General features: G+C 48.4%; 4 protein-coding genes across 4 annotated transcripts; 3 read left to right on the top strand and 1 right to left on the bottom strand.

Moving 5' to 3' along the window:
• The first annotated feature begins 3,700 nt into the window (after positions 1–3,700).
• On the top strand, positions 3,701–5,714 carry POJ06DRAFT_242316 (Glucanosyltransferase-domain-containing protein). The gene is made up of 4 exons (XM_056186214.1): positions 3,701–3,883; positions 3,961–4,002; positions 4,120–4,211; positions 4,279–5,714. The coding sequence occupies exons 1-4, from the start codon at positions 3,796–3,798 to the stop codon at positions 5,479–5,481; spliced, it is 1,425 nt and encodes a 474-aa protein (XP_056047028.1). The 5' UTR covers positions 3,701–3,795; the 3' UTR covers positions 5,482–5,714.
• A 38-nt stretch (positions 5,715–5,752) lies between these two features.
• Positions 5,753–7,525, top strand: POJ06DRAFT_242314 (P-loop containing nucleoside triphosphate hydrolase protein). Its single transcript, XM_056186213.1, has 8 exons — positions 5,753–5,928; positions 5,986–5,993; positions 6,049–6,117; positions 6,167–6,416; positions 6,468–6,548; positions 6,598–6,629; positions 6,685–7,096; positions 7,152–7,525. Exons 1-8 carry the CDS (start codon positions 5,870–5,872, stop codon positions 7,480–7,482), a joined length of 1,242 nt encoding a protein of 413 aa, XP_056047027.1. The 5' UTR covers positions 5,753–5,869; the 3' UTR covers positions 7,483–7,525.
• Positions 7,526–7,554: 29 nt separating this feature from the next.
• On the bottom strand, positions 7,555–9,903 carry POJ06DRAFT_4428 (P-loop containing nucleoside triphosphate hydrolase protein). Its single transcript, XM_056191039.1, has 3 exons — positions 8,956–9,903; positions 8,815–8,907; positions 7,555–8,764 (listed from the first exon to the last, which is right to left on the bottom strand). The coding sequence occupies exons 1-3, from the start codon at positions 9,702–9,704 to the stop codon at positions 7,693–7,695; spliced, it is 1,914 nt and encodes a 637-aa protein (XP_056047026.1). The 5' UTR covers positions 9,705–9,903; the 3' UTR covers positions 7,555–7,692.
• Positions 9,904–10,050: 147 nt separating this feature from the next.
• POJ06DRAFT_242303 (uncharacterized protein) lies at positions 10,051–13,066 on the top strand. Its single transcript, XM_056186212.1, has 10 exons — positions 10,051–10,195; positions 10,297–10,323; positions 10,379–10,563; positions 10,633–10,777; positions 10,828–10,971; positions 11,023–11,076; positions 11,121–11,201; positions 11,251–12,474; positions 12,523–12,628; positions 12,683–13,066. The coding sequence occupies exons 1-10, from the start codon at positions 10,142–10,144 to the stop codon at positions 12,739–12,741; spliced, it is 2,079 nt and encodes a 692-aa protein (XP_056047025.1). The 5' UTR covers positions 10,051–10,141; the 3' UTR covers positions 12,742–13,066.
• Positions 13,067–13,134: the final 68 nt, after the last annotated feature.

Genomic DNA, 13,134 nt, shown 5'->3' with positions numbered 1-13,134 from the left:
TGGCCAACCTCTCGCGCAGCCACACACCACGGTGCATTACTTAAATAGTCACACTGCATCTGGTAGCATCAGGGCGGATGTTCAATCTACTTATCTGCATGCCTTCATAAGTAGTTTTGGACTACTCTCTTGTGCGGTCCGGCGCCTTGACCTTGTCCATTTTGATACGCTTATCGCGGTTTCTCGGCAGTGCTCTTGTCTGTCCACTTATAAACTCGTGCAGGCCGCGTGTATTACATTCCGCACATGCGGAGCAGAATGTGATCGCAAAACGAACTCGCCTGGCCGAAATACCTGCGTAATGCAGGCAGGTCATACATTACACTAATAGTATCGAAGTCGGAACTCCTGAACAGCTTTGTCTCCGCGTTCAACAACTGTAGCGATTTCTCATGGCTCTGTGCCGATGATACATCAGCAAATAGTGCCAGGGCTGTTCACGATACGATATCGCCGGTTTTTTTTCATATCGCCTAACTTATCGCCGACTTGGCGATATCGTATCGTATTTTAGGCGATACGGTGATACGATATCGCCAACTTGGCGATGAAGCGGAAGTATAAAATCCCGAAATTAACTTAAAGCTGTAGAGAATTTTGCCACTTTCCTGCCAGTCCTAGATCATTATCCATATCTTCATTCTCTCCCATGGCTGACGAACGCTTTAGCAGTTCACAGACGAACGAAGAGCTTAGTAGCCTTCCCCGCAGCTCCCGTCGTGAACTTGACTATTACTGGCTTAATGATGGTAGTGACGAGGAAGCGGAGTCTCAAGATCGACTTCCTAGAAGTCTTCGATTGACCGCGCAATCAACAGTTGATAGCTCTATCGATGATGTCGCAAGCAATGTCTTTCCTGAAGAATCAGCTTCTCAATTATTAGCAAACACGTCAGGCGCTGATACCGTCTCCAGTATCTGCAGAAAGTCGCGACCGAGACCTGCTACAGATTGGATTTGGGGATACTTTAGTGTCACAGCGGTACCCCATAAGCAATTTGTCAATAGGAGATCTAAGAACGTGGAACAGGAGAAAGAGATTCGCTGTCAGCAGGCTGGATGCGCCTGGAAGACTTTCAATTCTGTGGGGGGAACATCAACTAGTAATATAAAGCTTCATCTACAAAAGCACGGCATTACAAATGGTATTACGGTTTCACCTCCCGGACAGAGAACAATTGTTGCCGCTTGGAAGCACAGCGATGAGCTCTCGCATCAAGCGCGACTGGAAAGGAATCTACTCCGATGGACGGTGACAGAGTTGCAGCCTTTTACCGCTATAGAAAGACCGGCATTTCGCTCAATCTTTGAAGATCTCCCTGGAGTTACACTACCATTTGGATCGCGACACACTCTTCGACGTCGGATCGAGTCTGATTTTGCGGAGCATCGCTTAAAACTGAAAGAGGAGTTAGCTGCTACCTGCAGTACAATTGCACTTTCCCTAGATGCATGGACCAGCAAGAACTCTATTGCAATTCTCGCGGTCATAGGGCACTGGCTAAATCAAGACTTTGAATACCAAGAACGCCTTCTTGAGTTCAAGGAGATTGAAGGTGCGCACAGTGGAGAGAATATGGCAGAGATGATAGAGAATCTTCTGATAGAGCTTAATCTTGAGCACAAGCTCTTAACGATTACTGCCGACAATGCGAGTAATAATGAGACCTTAGTTTCAGAACTCTATTCTAATCTTTCAACTAAAGCGAGTAGAGCAGATGGCGTCGTTTTAGGCAACAGCACCATACGATTTCAAGGTCTTGATAGTTATATCCGCTGTCTGGCACATATTCTAAACCTTATTGTTAAGGAAATACTCTCTGCTCTGAAATCAGGCGACAGCAAGAGTGCAAATGAGGCATGTGATCAACTTCGAGATGGTAAAGGGATTGGAGCACACACTGCGATGGCTCGACTTCGAATCCTTGCTCTTTGGATTGCAAGAACGCCTCAACGAAAGCAGAGCTGGAAGAATGTGTGTAGAATTAATGACTTGCCTGATAAGTTTATAGCATATGATGTTGATAACAGGTGGAACTCAACTTATCAAATGCTGGATGATGGTCTTGCGTCAAAGAGGCAGATCGAGGAGTATGAGCTCTCAGATCTTCTGGTGGATGCCGCTGAATGTAAGGAAGAATTTTCGGGCCTGAAGCCAGATATAGCGGCTGCCGTTGCAGCAGGGTCGGTCAAGTACCAGAAGTACTATACTTTTATGGACGAGTCAAACACGTACTACGCAGCAGCAATGCTAGATCCACGAGTCAAAGGTGGGTTATTACGGAAAGAGCTTGGCGACGATGGGGAGTCAATTGTGAATCCTATAAAGGAAAGACTTCACAATGACTGTCAGGACCCTAGTGGTGGCGGTCACTATACAATGCGCAGTGGGCCATAATCAATTCTAAGATTGATTATCGTGGTCTTTTGGCCAAGTTGGTACCGCCCTAGCGCGAGGCCCTAAGATTCGTAGGAACTCACCCACTAGATCCTTACAATGACTATCCCTCTCAACTAGAGCCGGAGCCACTTTGCTCATCGTTAGAGAGGCAGACTACGTTAGAGGACAGGATGTTGCAAAGAGTACAGCCCCGAAGGGAGCAGCGTTCTGATATAGATCATTACTTTAACAGTGAACCTATTGCTGTCACTGGACTAGCCACGAAAGAAAAGGGTTGGCTGTGCTCCTGGTGGAAAGCACATCAAGGAGAGTTTCCTCAGATGGCGTTAGCTGCGCGCGATTACCTTGCAATTCCTGCATCAGAAGTTGCAGTTGAAAGAGTGTTTAACATAGGACGAGATATGTTGGGTCTCAGGAGGCACTCAATGAGCGCAGAAACGATGAGAATATAAAATGTTGATGAGAGATGGATATGCCTCTGGAGATAAGTGGTAGACGAGGGCAGGGTTCTGGAGTTCGTCATGTTGTATTGTTAACAAAGAAACACAGAGATCAAAGAAGGATCTATCGAATATGATCAATATAACTCATAAATATCTATGCTTGGGGCTTTAGCGTGCACGTAATTGAGTAATTACAGAGTCAGTCTTTCTATCTCTGGTCGTTTCTTTCCCATGACGCGGATCACGTGCAAATTAGGCGATACGATACGATATTCATCATTAATATCGTATATCGTATCGCCTAATTTGATATCTTCGCGATATTATCGCCTAATTTATCGCCAAGAATTTTTCTCTGGCGATATCGCCCAGTAGGCGATATCGTGACCAGCCCTAAATAGTGGACGGTGGCCAATGTCCAAGATCTCGTTGGGTTCTACGGAAGTGCACGCGCGCGATATCGAGCACTCAGGCGAGACAAACAGAGTGAATTCATGAGTGAAGAAGAGTATGTGACGGTGATGATACGTGCGTGAGGCTTGGAGCTAAGTTTACCGTTTTGCCGTGGGGATTCCCAAAACGGCCGTTGGTCAGTCTCGAAACGGCTTGGTCCCGTGAGCCAAAAGAGGACAAGAATGTAAGTCAACCTTGTGAAGTGTGCAGCACACGTACTAGTTAAGGTTTCATGAACATGGGGCTAATGCAATGTTGGCGCTGTTCGTCCGCGTTAGATTGTGCCTGTGCCTGCCGCGCTATGCCAGATAGGGGTTAGTGCCATGCTAGTCGCCCCACCACGCTTACAGAGTTCGCGTGTCCGTCGGCCCCGGAACAGACGTTTGGTGCGCCGCGTTGCCGACTTTACATCAGGTTTTCGTCGCTCTCACTCGTCTTCGTCCTCGTCCGCCAACTTCAATATCGACGCCTCTTCGTACTCTCCGTCCACTCTCCAACATGAAGTTCGGGTCAGCTGTTATGGCTGCGCTCGTCGCCGCGTCGGTCGTGTTTGCAGACCTCAACCCCATCGTCGTCAAAGGAAATGGTCGGTTTGTAGTGCGCGGTGCTTCGATAGCAGTTCTCGCTCCGAGACTGTCTAGTTCATGCTAACCCTTACCATAGCCTTTTTCGACTCTGTCACCGGCGAGCGTTTCTATATCAAAGGTATGTAGAATTTGCTTTGTAGCTTGTTCATGCAACTCCGCTCCCAATCTTCGCAAAGTTGTCGGTTGGCTTCGATTGTGCTGTCTGCAGTCATTCCAGCATACTAACCATTGCCAGGTGTTGACTATCAACCTCCGGACGCGAACGGGGAGACGACAGATCCTCTGATGGACATTGATGTTTGCAGCCGCGACATTCCTTATATCAAGGTGTGTTGACTGCCTAACGATTGTCATTCGGCCTAGCTTTGTTTACATTCCGACTGACCTCGGCCAGGCTCTTGGTATGAACACGATCCGCGTCTACCACGTCGACAACGCGGCTGACCACTCTGAGTGCATGCAATTGCTTCAGGATAATGGCATCTACTTACTGCTCGACGTTGCCACCGCTGACGTGTCTATTGCCCGTGACTACCCAATATATTCGTACAACTATGTTCTGCTGCAGCACAACTTCGCTACGGTCGACGCGTTCGCCAGCTACAGCAACGTGCTTGGATTTGTTGCTGCTAATGAGGTCGTCAATGCCGTCAACACGACCGACACCGCCACTGTCCTGAAGGCAGTTATCCGTGACATGAAGCAGTATATTTCTATGCAGTCGCCTCGAACTATTCCTGTGGGATATTGTGCCGCCGACGTCTCTGAGAACAGATACCAGCTTGCTCACTACCTTAACTGCGGTGACGAGGCCGAGCGTGCCGAGTTCTTTGGACTTAATGACTACTCGTGGTGTGGTCAGTCGTCCTACACCGTTTCTGGCTACAAGGAGAAGGTTGCCAATTTCAATAATTACTCTATTCCAATTTTCTTCTCCGAGTACGGCTGTAATATCGTTGAACCGCGTGAGTTCACAGAGGTCCAAGCAATCTACTCCTCCCAAATGATTCCCGTCTTCTCAGGTGGGCTGGTTTATGAATATGTCCAGGAGGCGAACAACTATGGCCTCGTTGAGGTCACCGCAGGCCAGAAGAACGTCACGTTGCTTCCCGACTACTATAACCTGCAGCATCAATTCAACATCACCACTCTTCCGTCCGGCAATGGTGGCTACCACGCGAAAAACAAGCCCAGTGAATGCCCGCCCTACGTCAAGGATCTCTGGGAGGCCAACAACACGCTACCCGCAATGCCAGAAGAGGCGTCTCAGTACCTTACTGATGGCGCTGGCCAACCTCTTGGTACTGATGGTCCGTCCAACCAGTGGGTTCCCGATTCTGTTCTGAGCTCAGTTGGCGGGACCACTACCCGCTCATCCACAGCTGCGTCTGCGTCTGCGACTAAGAGGGTCGCATCCACCGGCACTGCCTCGTCCTCGATCGGGATCTCCGCGACCGGCTCTACCGCGTCTTCCGCCGCCACGTCCACCGGTGCTGCAGTTGCCAACATTGTTCGACAAGGCGCCGGTTTGCACTCGTTCGTTGCTCCAGCGGTTGTCGTCGCTATCTCGTTTGCGCTCGGCCTGGTGGCTTTCTAGGCAGTGTATTAATAATAACTGTACTTTTCGACCGACCTTTGTATTTGTATTTATTACGACCTTTTTTTTGTCCTGCTTGGCAATGTTAACTTGGAAAATTGAGCATGTATTGGAAGTACCGTTTGTCTTGCGTGCGCAATGTTCTATGGAATAGAGATTAAAGCGGAGGGCCCGTTTCATTGATTGTGCATAGTTAATACAGGTGGTAATATAGCACTGCTACTAAAGTTTACGACATGGGGTTAAAGTGGAGTCCGAAGCGCGGCAGAAAAATTGTCAGCCGCACGTAGTCCCGCTAGTATACTTATAATTACGATAAATTGGATATATTCAGCAGAGCTGAAACGGGCACTCCGAACGCTTGCCGACGGATTTTTGAGCAACAGAGATGGCTCGTGATCCATTAATTGGGCTAGTGGGCAAGCCGTCGAGCGGGAAATCCACCATGTATGTATCAGTGAATTAATAGAGTCGAATCTGTGGTGCTAACCAGCATTGACCTAGGTTAAATAGTATGCCATCGAACGCGCCACTCAGAACAGATGTTTAGTTAACAATAATTTACAGGCCTGACAGATGCAACGGCCAAAACGGGCGCGTTCCCTTTCACCACAATCGACCCGAACAAGGCAACTGGTGTGACGCAATGAATGCGATTCAAAATTTTCTAAACTAACGGGATAAGGATACCTGCAAATTGCTTGTGCCTGTGCGCGATTCGGAAAATCTGGCCTATGTCGCCCGAACTACGGATCGTGTAAGAACGGCAAGCGATTTGTTCCCGTGATGCTTCTCGACGTGGCCGGGTTAGTGCCTGGGGCGCATGAAGGACGTGGTCTGGGGAATAAGTTTTTGGACGACCTGCGGCATGCTGATGCGCTGATTCATGTCGTTGACGTATCGGGGTCGACGGATGCAGAGGGCAAGGCTACGAGGTTTGTTCGATGGAGGTATTGAGGGAGTGAAATATGCTGATGAGTTGGAAGCGGGTATGACGCTCTGCAGGACGTGGAATGGCTGCGTGGCGAAATCCTGCGGTGGATTGAAGGGAATCTGAAAGAGAAATGGTACGTAGTATATTCTAGCGATTTCTTCCCATGCTCATGAGTAGCGTAGGGGATCTATCAAGCGGCGACATACCGCAACAAGTATGTAACGATAGTCTGATACCAGGATTTGCTGTTAACGTTTCCTTTCCCACAGAGTCAACCGCGGTCGATACCCTGCAAAACCAATTCTCAGGCTATGGCAGTACAGCTGCGGTCGTGCAACGCTGCCTTGATCGAATCAAGCTGACTGAACCGTTGGAGCAATGGTCCGATGGCACGATCGAGCTAGTCGTATCCGCGTTCGTAGACGAGAAGTTTCCGACCGTTTTGGCGTTAAATAAGATCGACCATCCAGATGCAGACAGATGTATTTATCGGATAACCAAGAAGTATCCCGACAGGGATAAGATTGTGCTTACGTCCGCAATATCGGAAGTGTTTCTTCGCAGGTTGGCCAAGCAGAGATACGTGAACTACGAAGAAGGTGGGCAGGAATTCGTCACAAAGGTCGAGGACCACGAAAATCGGTTTCACCTGAAAGAAATCACAGATGAGCGGCTGCAAATGTATTTTTTTGCCAAACTACCAGATGGTCGGCTCAATTACTGACTGGTTCCATAGACGGATAGATACACTACGCGACATGTTATTCTATAGATGGGGTTCCACTGGCGTAATCTACGCATTACAAGCCGCTGCACGCCAGTTACATCTCGTCCCGGTGTTCTCGGTCCGAAACATCCACAACTTTACAAACTCGTCCACAGACGACGCCGTGTTTAAGGATTGTACTTTAGTCAAATGTGGCACGCAGGTGGGCAGTGTAGTGCGGAAGATCATGGGCGACGTGCCCGTCGCATTCGTCGAAGGTGTTGGAGGGGTGCGTGTCTCTAAGACTGATACGGTCGATGAGGGGAAGAATGATATTTTGTGTTTTAAGATTGGTCACTAATCGATTCTGGATTTTTTTTTTTTTTTTTTTTTTTTTTTTTTTTGCAATGGGTTGTCAAAGCGGATTGACGATTCTGGCTCCGGAGGTATGGTTTTTATAGATCAACAATGTAAATATAAGGCATTTCGAAACGAAAGTAATTATAGCACAAGTACAATATGAATTTTAAATCATAACAATGTAGATACTCCTTACGCACTATACGTTCATCTAAGTCAATTTCACGCCCTTCAATGTTTGCTTCAAGATATCCTCTACGGCATCCCAGTCATCGGTAGGCACTCGTGTCATCTCAATTTGGAAGTACCGCTGAATCTCATCCAACTGCCGCCACGTTCGCTCATTGTGAATAAACGAGATCGAAACTCCGACACGACCGAACCGACCCGTTCGCCCAATACGGTGGAGGTATGTCTGAGGATCTGGCTCACCAACCTCATTCGTGGGAATATCGTAGTTGATAACCATAGAAATGCTCGCGACATCAATTCCACGAGCTAGAACGTTAGTCGTAATCAAAACTTTACTCCTGCCAGCCCGGAAGTCATCAATAATGCGGTCTCGCTCAAATCCCTCAAATGCACCATGCAGAACCGATACCTTGTGCCCGTCTTCGGTCATCCTTCGCTGGATCTCATCCGCAGTCGCACGGGTACGAACGAATATGATAGACGAGCCGACAGTAAGCAAGTGGTACAAGCCAACCAGAACTTCATATTTATGCTCCTCGCTGTCGCAGTCCATATACAGCTGCTTGATCGCTTCCACGTTCAGCTCCTCAGTTCTCAGTCGAATCTCGTTGGCATCTGGGATAATGCTCCTTGCGTATTCAGAAACCTCGTCTGGGAAAGTTGCTGAAAATAGGACGAGCTGGGTCGACTCAGGCAGGGTGTTGCGAATACGGATACACTGCTCGCCATGGCCTTGCCCCTCAATCATATTGTCAGCCTCATCGAGAACAAATACCTTCAACTTGTCGGTTTTGAGTTGGCGCCGGAAGATCAAGTCGAGAACGGTACCTGGGGTACCAACAACAATGTTCGCCGCGACAGTTCGGCCACGTTCACCACGTTCACCGGGAATAGCAAAGGCAGTGGACACTCCAGTAAACTGGCCCATCTGCCGAACGACAGACATGATCTGTCGTGCAAGCTCACGAGATGGCGAAAGACACAGTGCCTGCGTTTCTGGTACAGACTCGTCGACACGAGAAAGCATAGTAAGAACAAAGGCAGCAGTCTTGCCTGTACCAGACTGGGACTGGCCAATCATATTTTTCGGACTATTCTTGTCAGACGTAAAACGATACAAAGAAAGAAAAGAATTACATACGGATCGTTAAGTAGTAGCGGGAGAGCTCTCTCCTGGATCTTTGACGGCTTTTGGAATTTCATCGCATACAGCCCCTTGAGCAATTCTTCTTTCCTAGACTCTATTAACTCAGCCCCAAATCTATTGCGATATGATACTTACAGACCAAGCTCCTCAAACGTCTTGATCGAATAGAGTGGTGAGTTGGGATCAGCCTGCAGATCAGCTAACTTGACTGCTACCTCATATTCGTTCACTACAAGTGGAGAAATGCTGTCCTGGTCCGTTGGTTCAGATGTCTTGCGCGGCGGAGGTTTGCTGACGCCATTGTTGCGCGGGGTCGGTTCTGGAGCAGGTGCCCAGTCGTCATTGGACTTTGCTGAGGCGGCGGTGCCCCAGCCATCGGTCGCCTTGGCCGGCTCAGGAGCATCCCGCCCTCCAGACGACTTCGGTGGCGGCTTGTCTTCTTCCCAGTTAGATGCCTGCGGGGGGGCCGTCTCGTTTTCCCACCCTGCGGATGCTGGCTTGGATGGTGGAGCACCTCGTGAATCTTGTTGCTTGGCTGGAGCAGCACCCCATGAGTCGCCGCTTGAAGAAGCAGGTGCACCCCACGAATCACCAACAGAAGGCGAGGGACCTGCCCACGAGTCAGCAGTCGGCAGCGCGCGTGCTGGCGGCGGACCATTCTGAGCTTGTCGAGGCACAGGAGCAGTAGCTGGAGTAGCAGCCGGCCTAGGTGGTGGCGCCGATTCCCAAGAACTATTCGACGCCGGGGTGTCCCAAGACGATGCATTGGGCCCAGGGGCATCCCAGGACGACGTAGCGGGAGCGGGAGCACCCCAGGACGATGCAGCGGGCCCGGGAGTGTCCCATGAAGATGAGGCAGGTGCTGCTGTATTCCGATCAGACATTATCTCAGTTTGCGTGTTGAGCGCACGATGGCCTGAAAATCACGCAAAAGATTTGCGAGCGCAGAATGATTATCGCAAGGTGATATCCTCAATCGCAGACTATTTACCTCACCTATTCAGTACAATGACTATGCGATGCCAGATCAGATGGTCTAACGGGCGTGTGTCTGCGAGATTGGACGGAGAGCACGAGACGGGTCCAGGAGTAGAATGTGAACATTTTTCGTGATGTATTTGTCCACGTTGGCGGTGAGTTACCCGGTGCATGTTGTATATCTAGTGGTAGCGCGGCTTATATGACGCAAGTGCTACGACCTTACTGCATACCTACTCGATTTGGAAGTTGTGTCACACGTGTGTATGGTTGGAATGCAATAACGGTCAGTGCTGCCTAGCAACGAGCTCATTTTAATTGAGGAACTGCGAATCAAATCCCAATGGACGGTCCAGATGACCAGGGAGACGAACTCTCCTTTGGTACTGAGCTAAAGGTATGCTGCGTTTCGCATCGGCCCAATATGCTTGCGATCATTCATCTGCTCTCTCCGATCTACTTAGTCTGCGGTCTGCGGATCTAACTTCGATTCTCTAGGACGGCTTTAAAGTCACCGAATCATGGGTATATATTTTGTATTTAAGATTTACGATTATTCATGTACTGACGTGGTCACTAGATAGGAAACGGTGTGCGATGGCTCGAGGACGTCCAGATGTTCTATCGCGAGCGAGCGGCTCTCGAGAAAGAGTATTCCGCGAAGTTGCTCATGCTGACCAAGAAGTATTTCGACAAGAAGGCGAAGAAAAGTATCAGTTTGAGCGTTGGTGATAATCCTCAAGTTACTCCAGGATCTCTAGAATCGTATGGTTTTAGCTTCTTTGGATAGTCTGGACCTATGGTGTGATCCAGATCGCGTCTAATTGCTTGCAGGGCGAGTCTAGTTACGTGGACAGACATTCTCACTCAGACCGAGAACATGGCAAACGAAAAGGATAGGCTATCAAATGAGCTTACACTGCAAGTTGCAGACCAACTGAGGGGATTACAGAATCGCTATGAGGAGTTTAGAAAGAAGGTGTGTTGAATTAATATATAGCGTTGCATAAGATCTAACAGGGCATATAGCATGTCGCCTTTGATGAGAAGTTGATTGAGGAACGAGACGAGGCATACTCTGATTTGAAGAAGTCTAAGCAGGTGTATGATGCTGCATGCCAAGTTGTCGAAAATTCGAGAATAAAAGTCGAGAAGTCATTTGACAATAGTAAGGTATGTTGTGGGAGGTGGTATCTCGAATGACAACTGCGCTGACTCTCGAAGACGAAGGCTGCAAGACACTATGAACAACATCAGTTGGATATGAATAATTCTAAGGTACATCTTCCTGACATTGCTGTGAACTCTCGCTAAGGATTCAGAATTCATATCTTATCTCCATCAACGTTACGAATCGTCTTAAGGACAAGTATTACTTCCAAGATATTCCAGCTCTTCTTGATGTACGTGCAGATACAATAATCGCTTTTGAACCTCGCTAACTTCTCGCAGAGCATGCAAGATCTCAACGAGGCGCGAGTCAGGAAGTTGAACTACATTTGGTCCCAGGCAACATCTCTTGAGACGGCGTGCTTAGAACGCTGTAAAGACCACCTAGCTGCTTCAACTCATTCAATCTCACTTAACGATCCTGGTCTTGATTCCGCCATGTTCATGCGTCATAATGCAGTTCCTGATTGGGCTCCTCCCCCAGATTTTTTGTATGAGCCTTCCCCTATTTGGCATGATGACGATGAAATGATTACCGACGAACCTGCAAAGGTGTATCTGCGAAATAAGATTGCGCAGTCGAGACGTGGGATTCAGGAATTGCGTGCTACAGTTGAGCAGAAGCGGAAAGATATCGAGTACTTGTATAAGCAACGTGAACAGGCGATAGAGGATCCCACCAAAGGAAACTTTGACGAGGTCTTTACAAAATTAATTGTGACCCAGCGTGAGGCGGCAGTGGCTGACAGTAAGCGAATTGCGCTGGAAGTCGAAGTAGAAACAGTTGAATTAGTTGTCGGTGACATTGTTAAGGGTACAAAGCCGCATAATTTTAAGAACGTGTCATTCAAGATCCCAACTACGTGCATGTTTTGCAATGACACTATGTGGGGTCTGACGCGCCATGGATTCAAATGTCGAGACTGTGGTTACACGTGTCATGCGAAGTGCCAAATGAAAGTTCCTGCTGACTGTAGCGGAATGGTCTCCAAGAAAAAAAAGAAGAAGAACAAAGAAAATGCGGAGAGTAGTAGCTTGGCTAATGGGGATGAGAGCGACGATGGTGTAAGTTTTACGCGAACGAGTACTGTGACGTCGTACACCTCGTCCATGCTGGATACTGTCTCTCGGTTCGGTCGACATAGGTCTGGGTCGAAGACGGCAGCCAAGGCAGCTACGACGACTGACCCATACGCATTCCCAGTTATGGGACCAAAGGCAGAAGAAGCGCGTGCCAAGTACGCATATACTCCGAATGGAGATGGGGAAATCCCGCTTTCAGAAGGCGATCAACTGGAAGTTCTAGAGTCACATGATGGTACGGGGTGGGTTCTAGTGCGGAATGGTGTTAGTGAAGGCTTGGTCCCGTTCAGCTATATTGAGATCATTCCTGATCGTACCCGCGCCTCGTCGGTGTCGTCGTCGACCACCTCGGTTGCTACTGGCGGTAAAAAGAAGGGACCAGCAGTTGCGCCAAAGAAGGGTGCCAAGAAGATCAATTATGTGGTATGTCTTGTCTCAGCTGCGTATGGAGATATTCTGACTGTTGTGCAGATTGCAATGTATGACTATGTTGGGCGATCAGATGCGGAACTCACTATTCACGAGGGTGACAAAATTATGCTAACCGGCGGAAATACCGGTGAAGGATGGACTGAAGGTATTTGTATCCTTTACATGTCCTAGGAGAACTTGTAACTAAAAAAAACCTTAGGCGAACTGAACGGCACAATTGGCAGCTTCCCATCTAATTACGTCCGTGCTGTGGACTAATGTCGACGAGTAAGGCTTAAAACGTGGGATTTGGTGAGGAGCCCGGTCTGGGTCGGTATTTATTTCTTCTTGGCATGTATGTACTTTCAAACGTCATTGTTAACTTTATTGCTTGGGATGCCACACACGCCTCAACGATCTGTTTTTACAAATGCTAGTTTGTGTTGTCATGGTAAATCAGAGTTCTCGTGTGCGGTGAGTCAAGTAGCGGTGATACGAATTAGATCTCGAAGTTGAAGAAGGGAAAGTTATATTCGCTCCGACAATCCGTAGGACAAAGCACGTGCACGTAATTGGCACACTGGGGTGGTCTCTTCATACTCCGATTTGTTAGTAATTCATTACTTCGCCCTGTGCGTGGGAATCCATCGAAATATCCCCGCGGTTTTGCTG

Source organism: Lipomyces tetrasporus (genome assembly GCF_029532465.1).
Source record: "Lipomyces tetrasporus strain NRRL Y-64009 chromosome Unknown POJ06scaffold_1, whole genome shotgun sequence".
Lineage (NCBI taxonomy): Eukaryota > Fungi > Ascomycota > Lipomycetes > Lipomycetales > Lipomycetaceae > Lipomyces > Lipomyces tetrasporus.
This window is presented reverse-complemented; position numbering and strand designations above follow the sequence as displayed.

Excerpts from the sequence above, each read along its gene's own strand:
- POJ06DRAFT_242314 (XM_056186213.1), top strand. The coding sequence starts at position 5,870 with ATGGCTCGTGATCCATTAATTGGGCTAGTGGGCAAGCCGTCGAGCGGG. Across the intron at positions 6,549-6,597 it reads GGGAATCTGAAAGAGAAATG|GGGATCTATCAAGCGGCGAC; the intron begins GTACGTAGTATA and ends TGAGTAGCGTAG. Across the intron at positions 6,630-6,684 it reads GCGGCGACATACCGCAACAA|AGTCAACCGCGGTCGATACC; the intron begins GTATGTAACGAT and ends CCTTTCCCACAG.
- POJ06DRAFT_4428 (XM_056191039.1), bottom strand. The coding sequence starts at position 9,704 with ATGTCTGATCGGAATACAGCAGCACCTGCCTCATCTTCATGGGACACT. Across the intron at positions 8,908-8,955 it reads ACGTTTGAGGAGCTTGGTCT|GAAAGAAGAATTGCTCAAGG; the intron begins GTAAGTATCATA and ends AATAGAGTCTAG. Across the intron at positions 8,765-8,814 it reads CCGCTACTACTTAACGATCC|TCCGAAAAATATGATTGGCC; the intron begins GTATGTAATTCT and ends TGACAAGAATAG.
- POJ06DRAFT_242303 (XM_056186212.1), top strand. The coding sequence starts at position 10,142 with ATGGACGGTCCAGATGACCAGGGAGACGAACTCTCCTTTGGTACTGAG. Across the intron at positions 10,196-10,296 it reads CCTTTGGTACTGAGCTAAAG|GACGGCTTTAAAGTCACCGA; the intron begins GTATGCTGCGTT and ends TCGATTCTCTAG. Across the intron at positions 10,778-10,827 it reads ATGAGGAGTTTAGAAAGAAG|CATGTCGCCTTTGATGAGAA; the intron begins GTGTGTTGAATT and ends CAGGGCATATAG.
- POJ06DRAFT_242316 (XM_056186214.1), top strand. The coding sequence starts at position 3,796 with ATGAAGTTCGGGTCAGCTGTTATGGCTGCGCTCGTCGCCGCGTCGGTC. Across the intron at positions 3,884-3,960 it reads CATCGTCGTCAAAGGAAATG|CCTTTTTCGACTCTGTCACC; the intron begins GTCGGTTTGTAG and ends CCCTTACCATAG. Across the intron at positions 4,212-4,278 it reads GCGACATTCCTTATATCAAG|GCTCTTGGTATGAACACGAT; the intron begins GTGTGTTGACTG and ends GACCTCGGCCAG.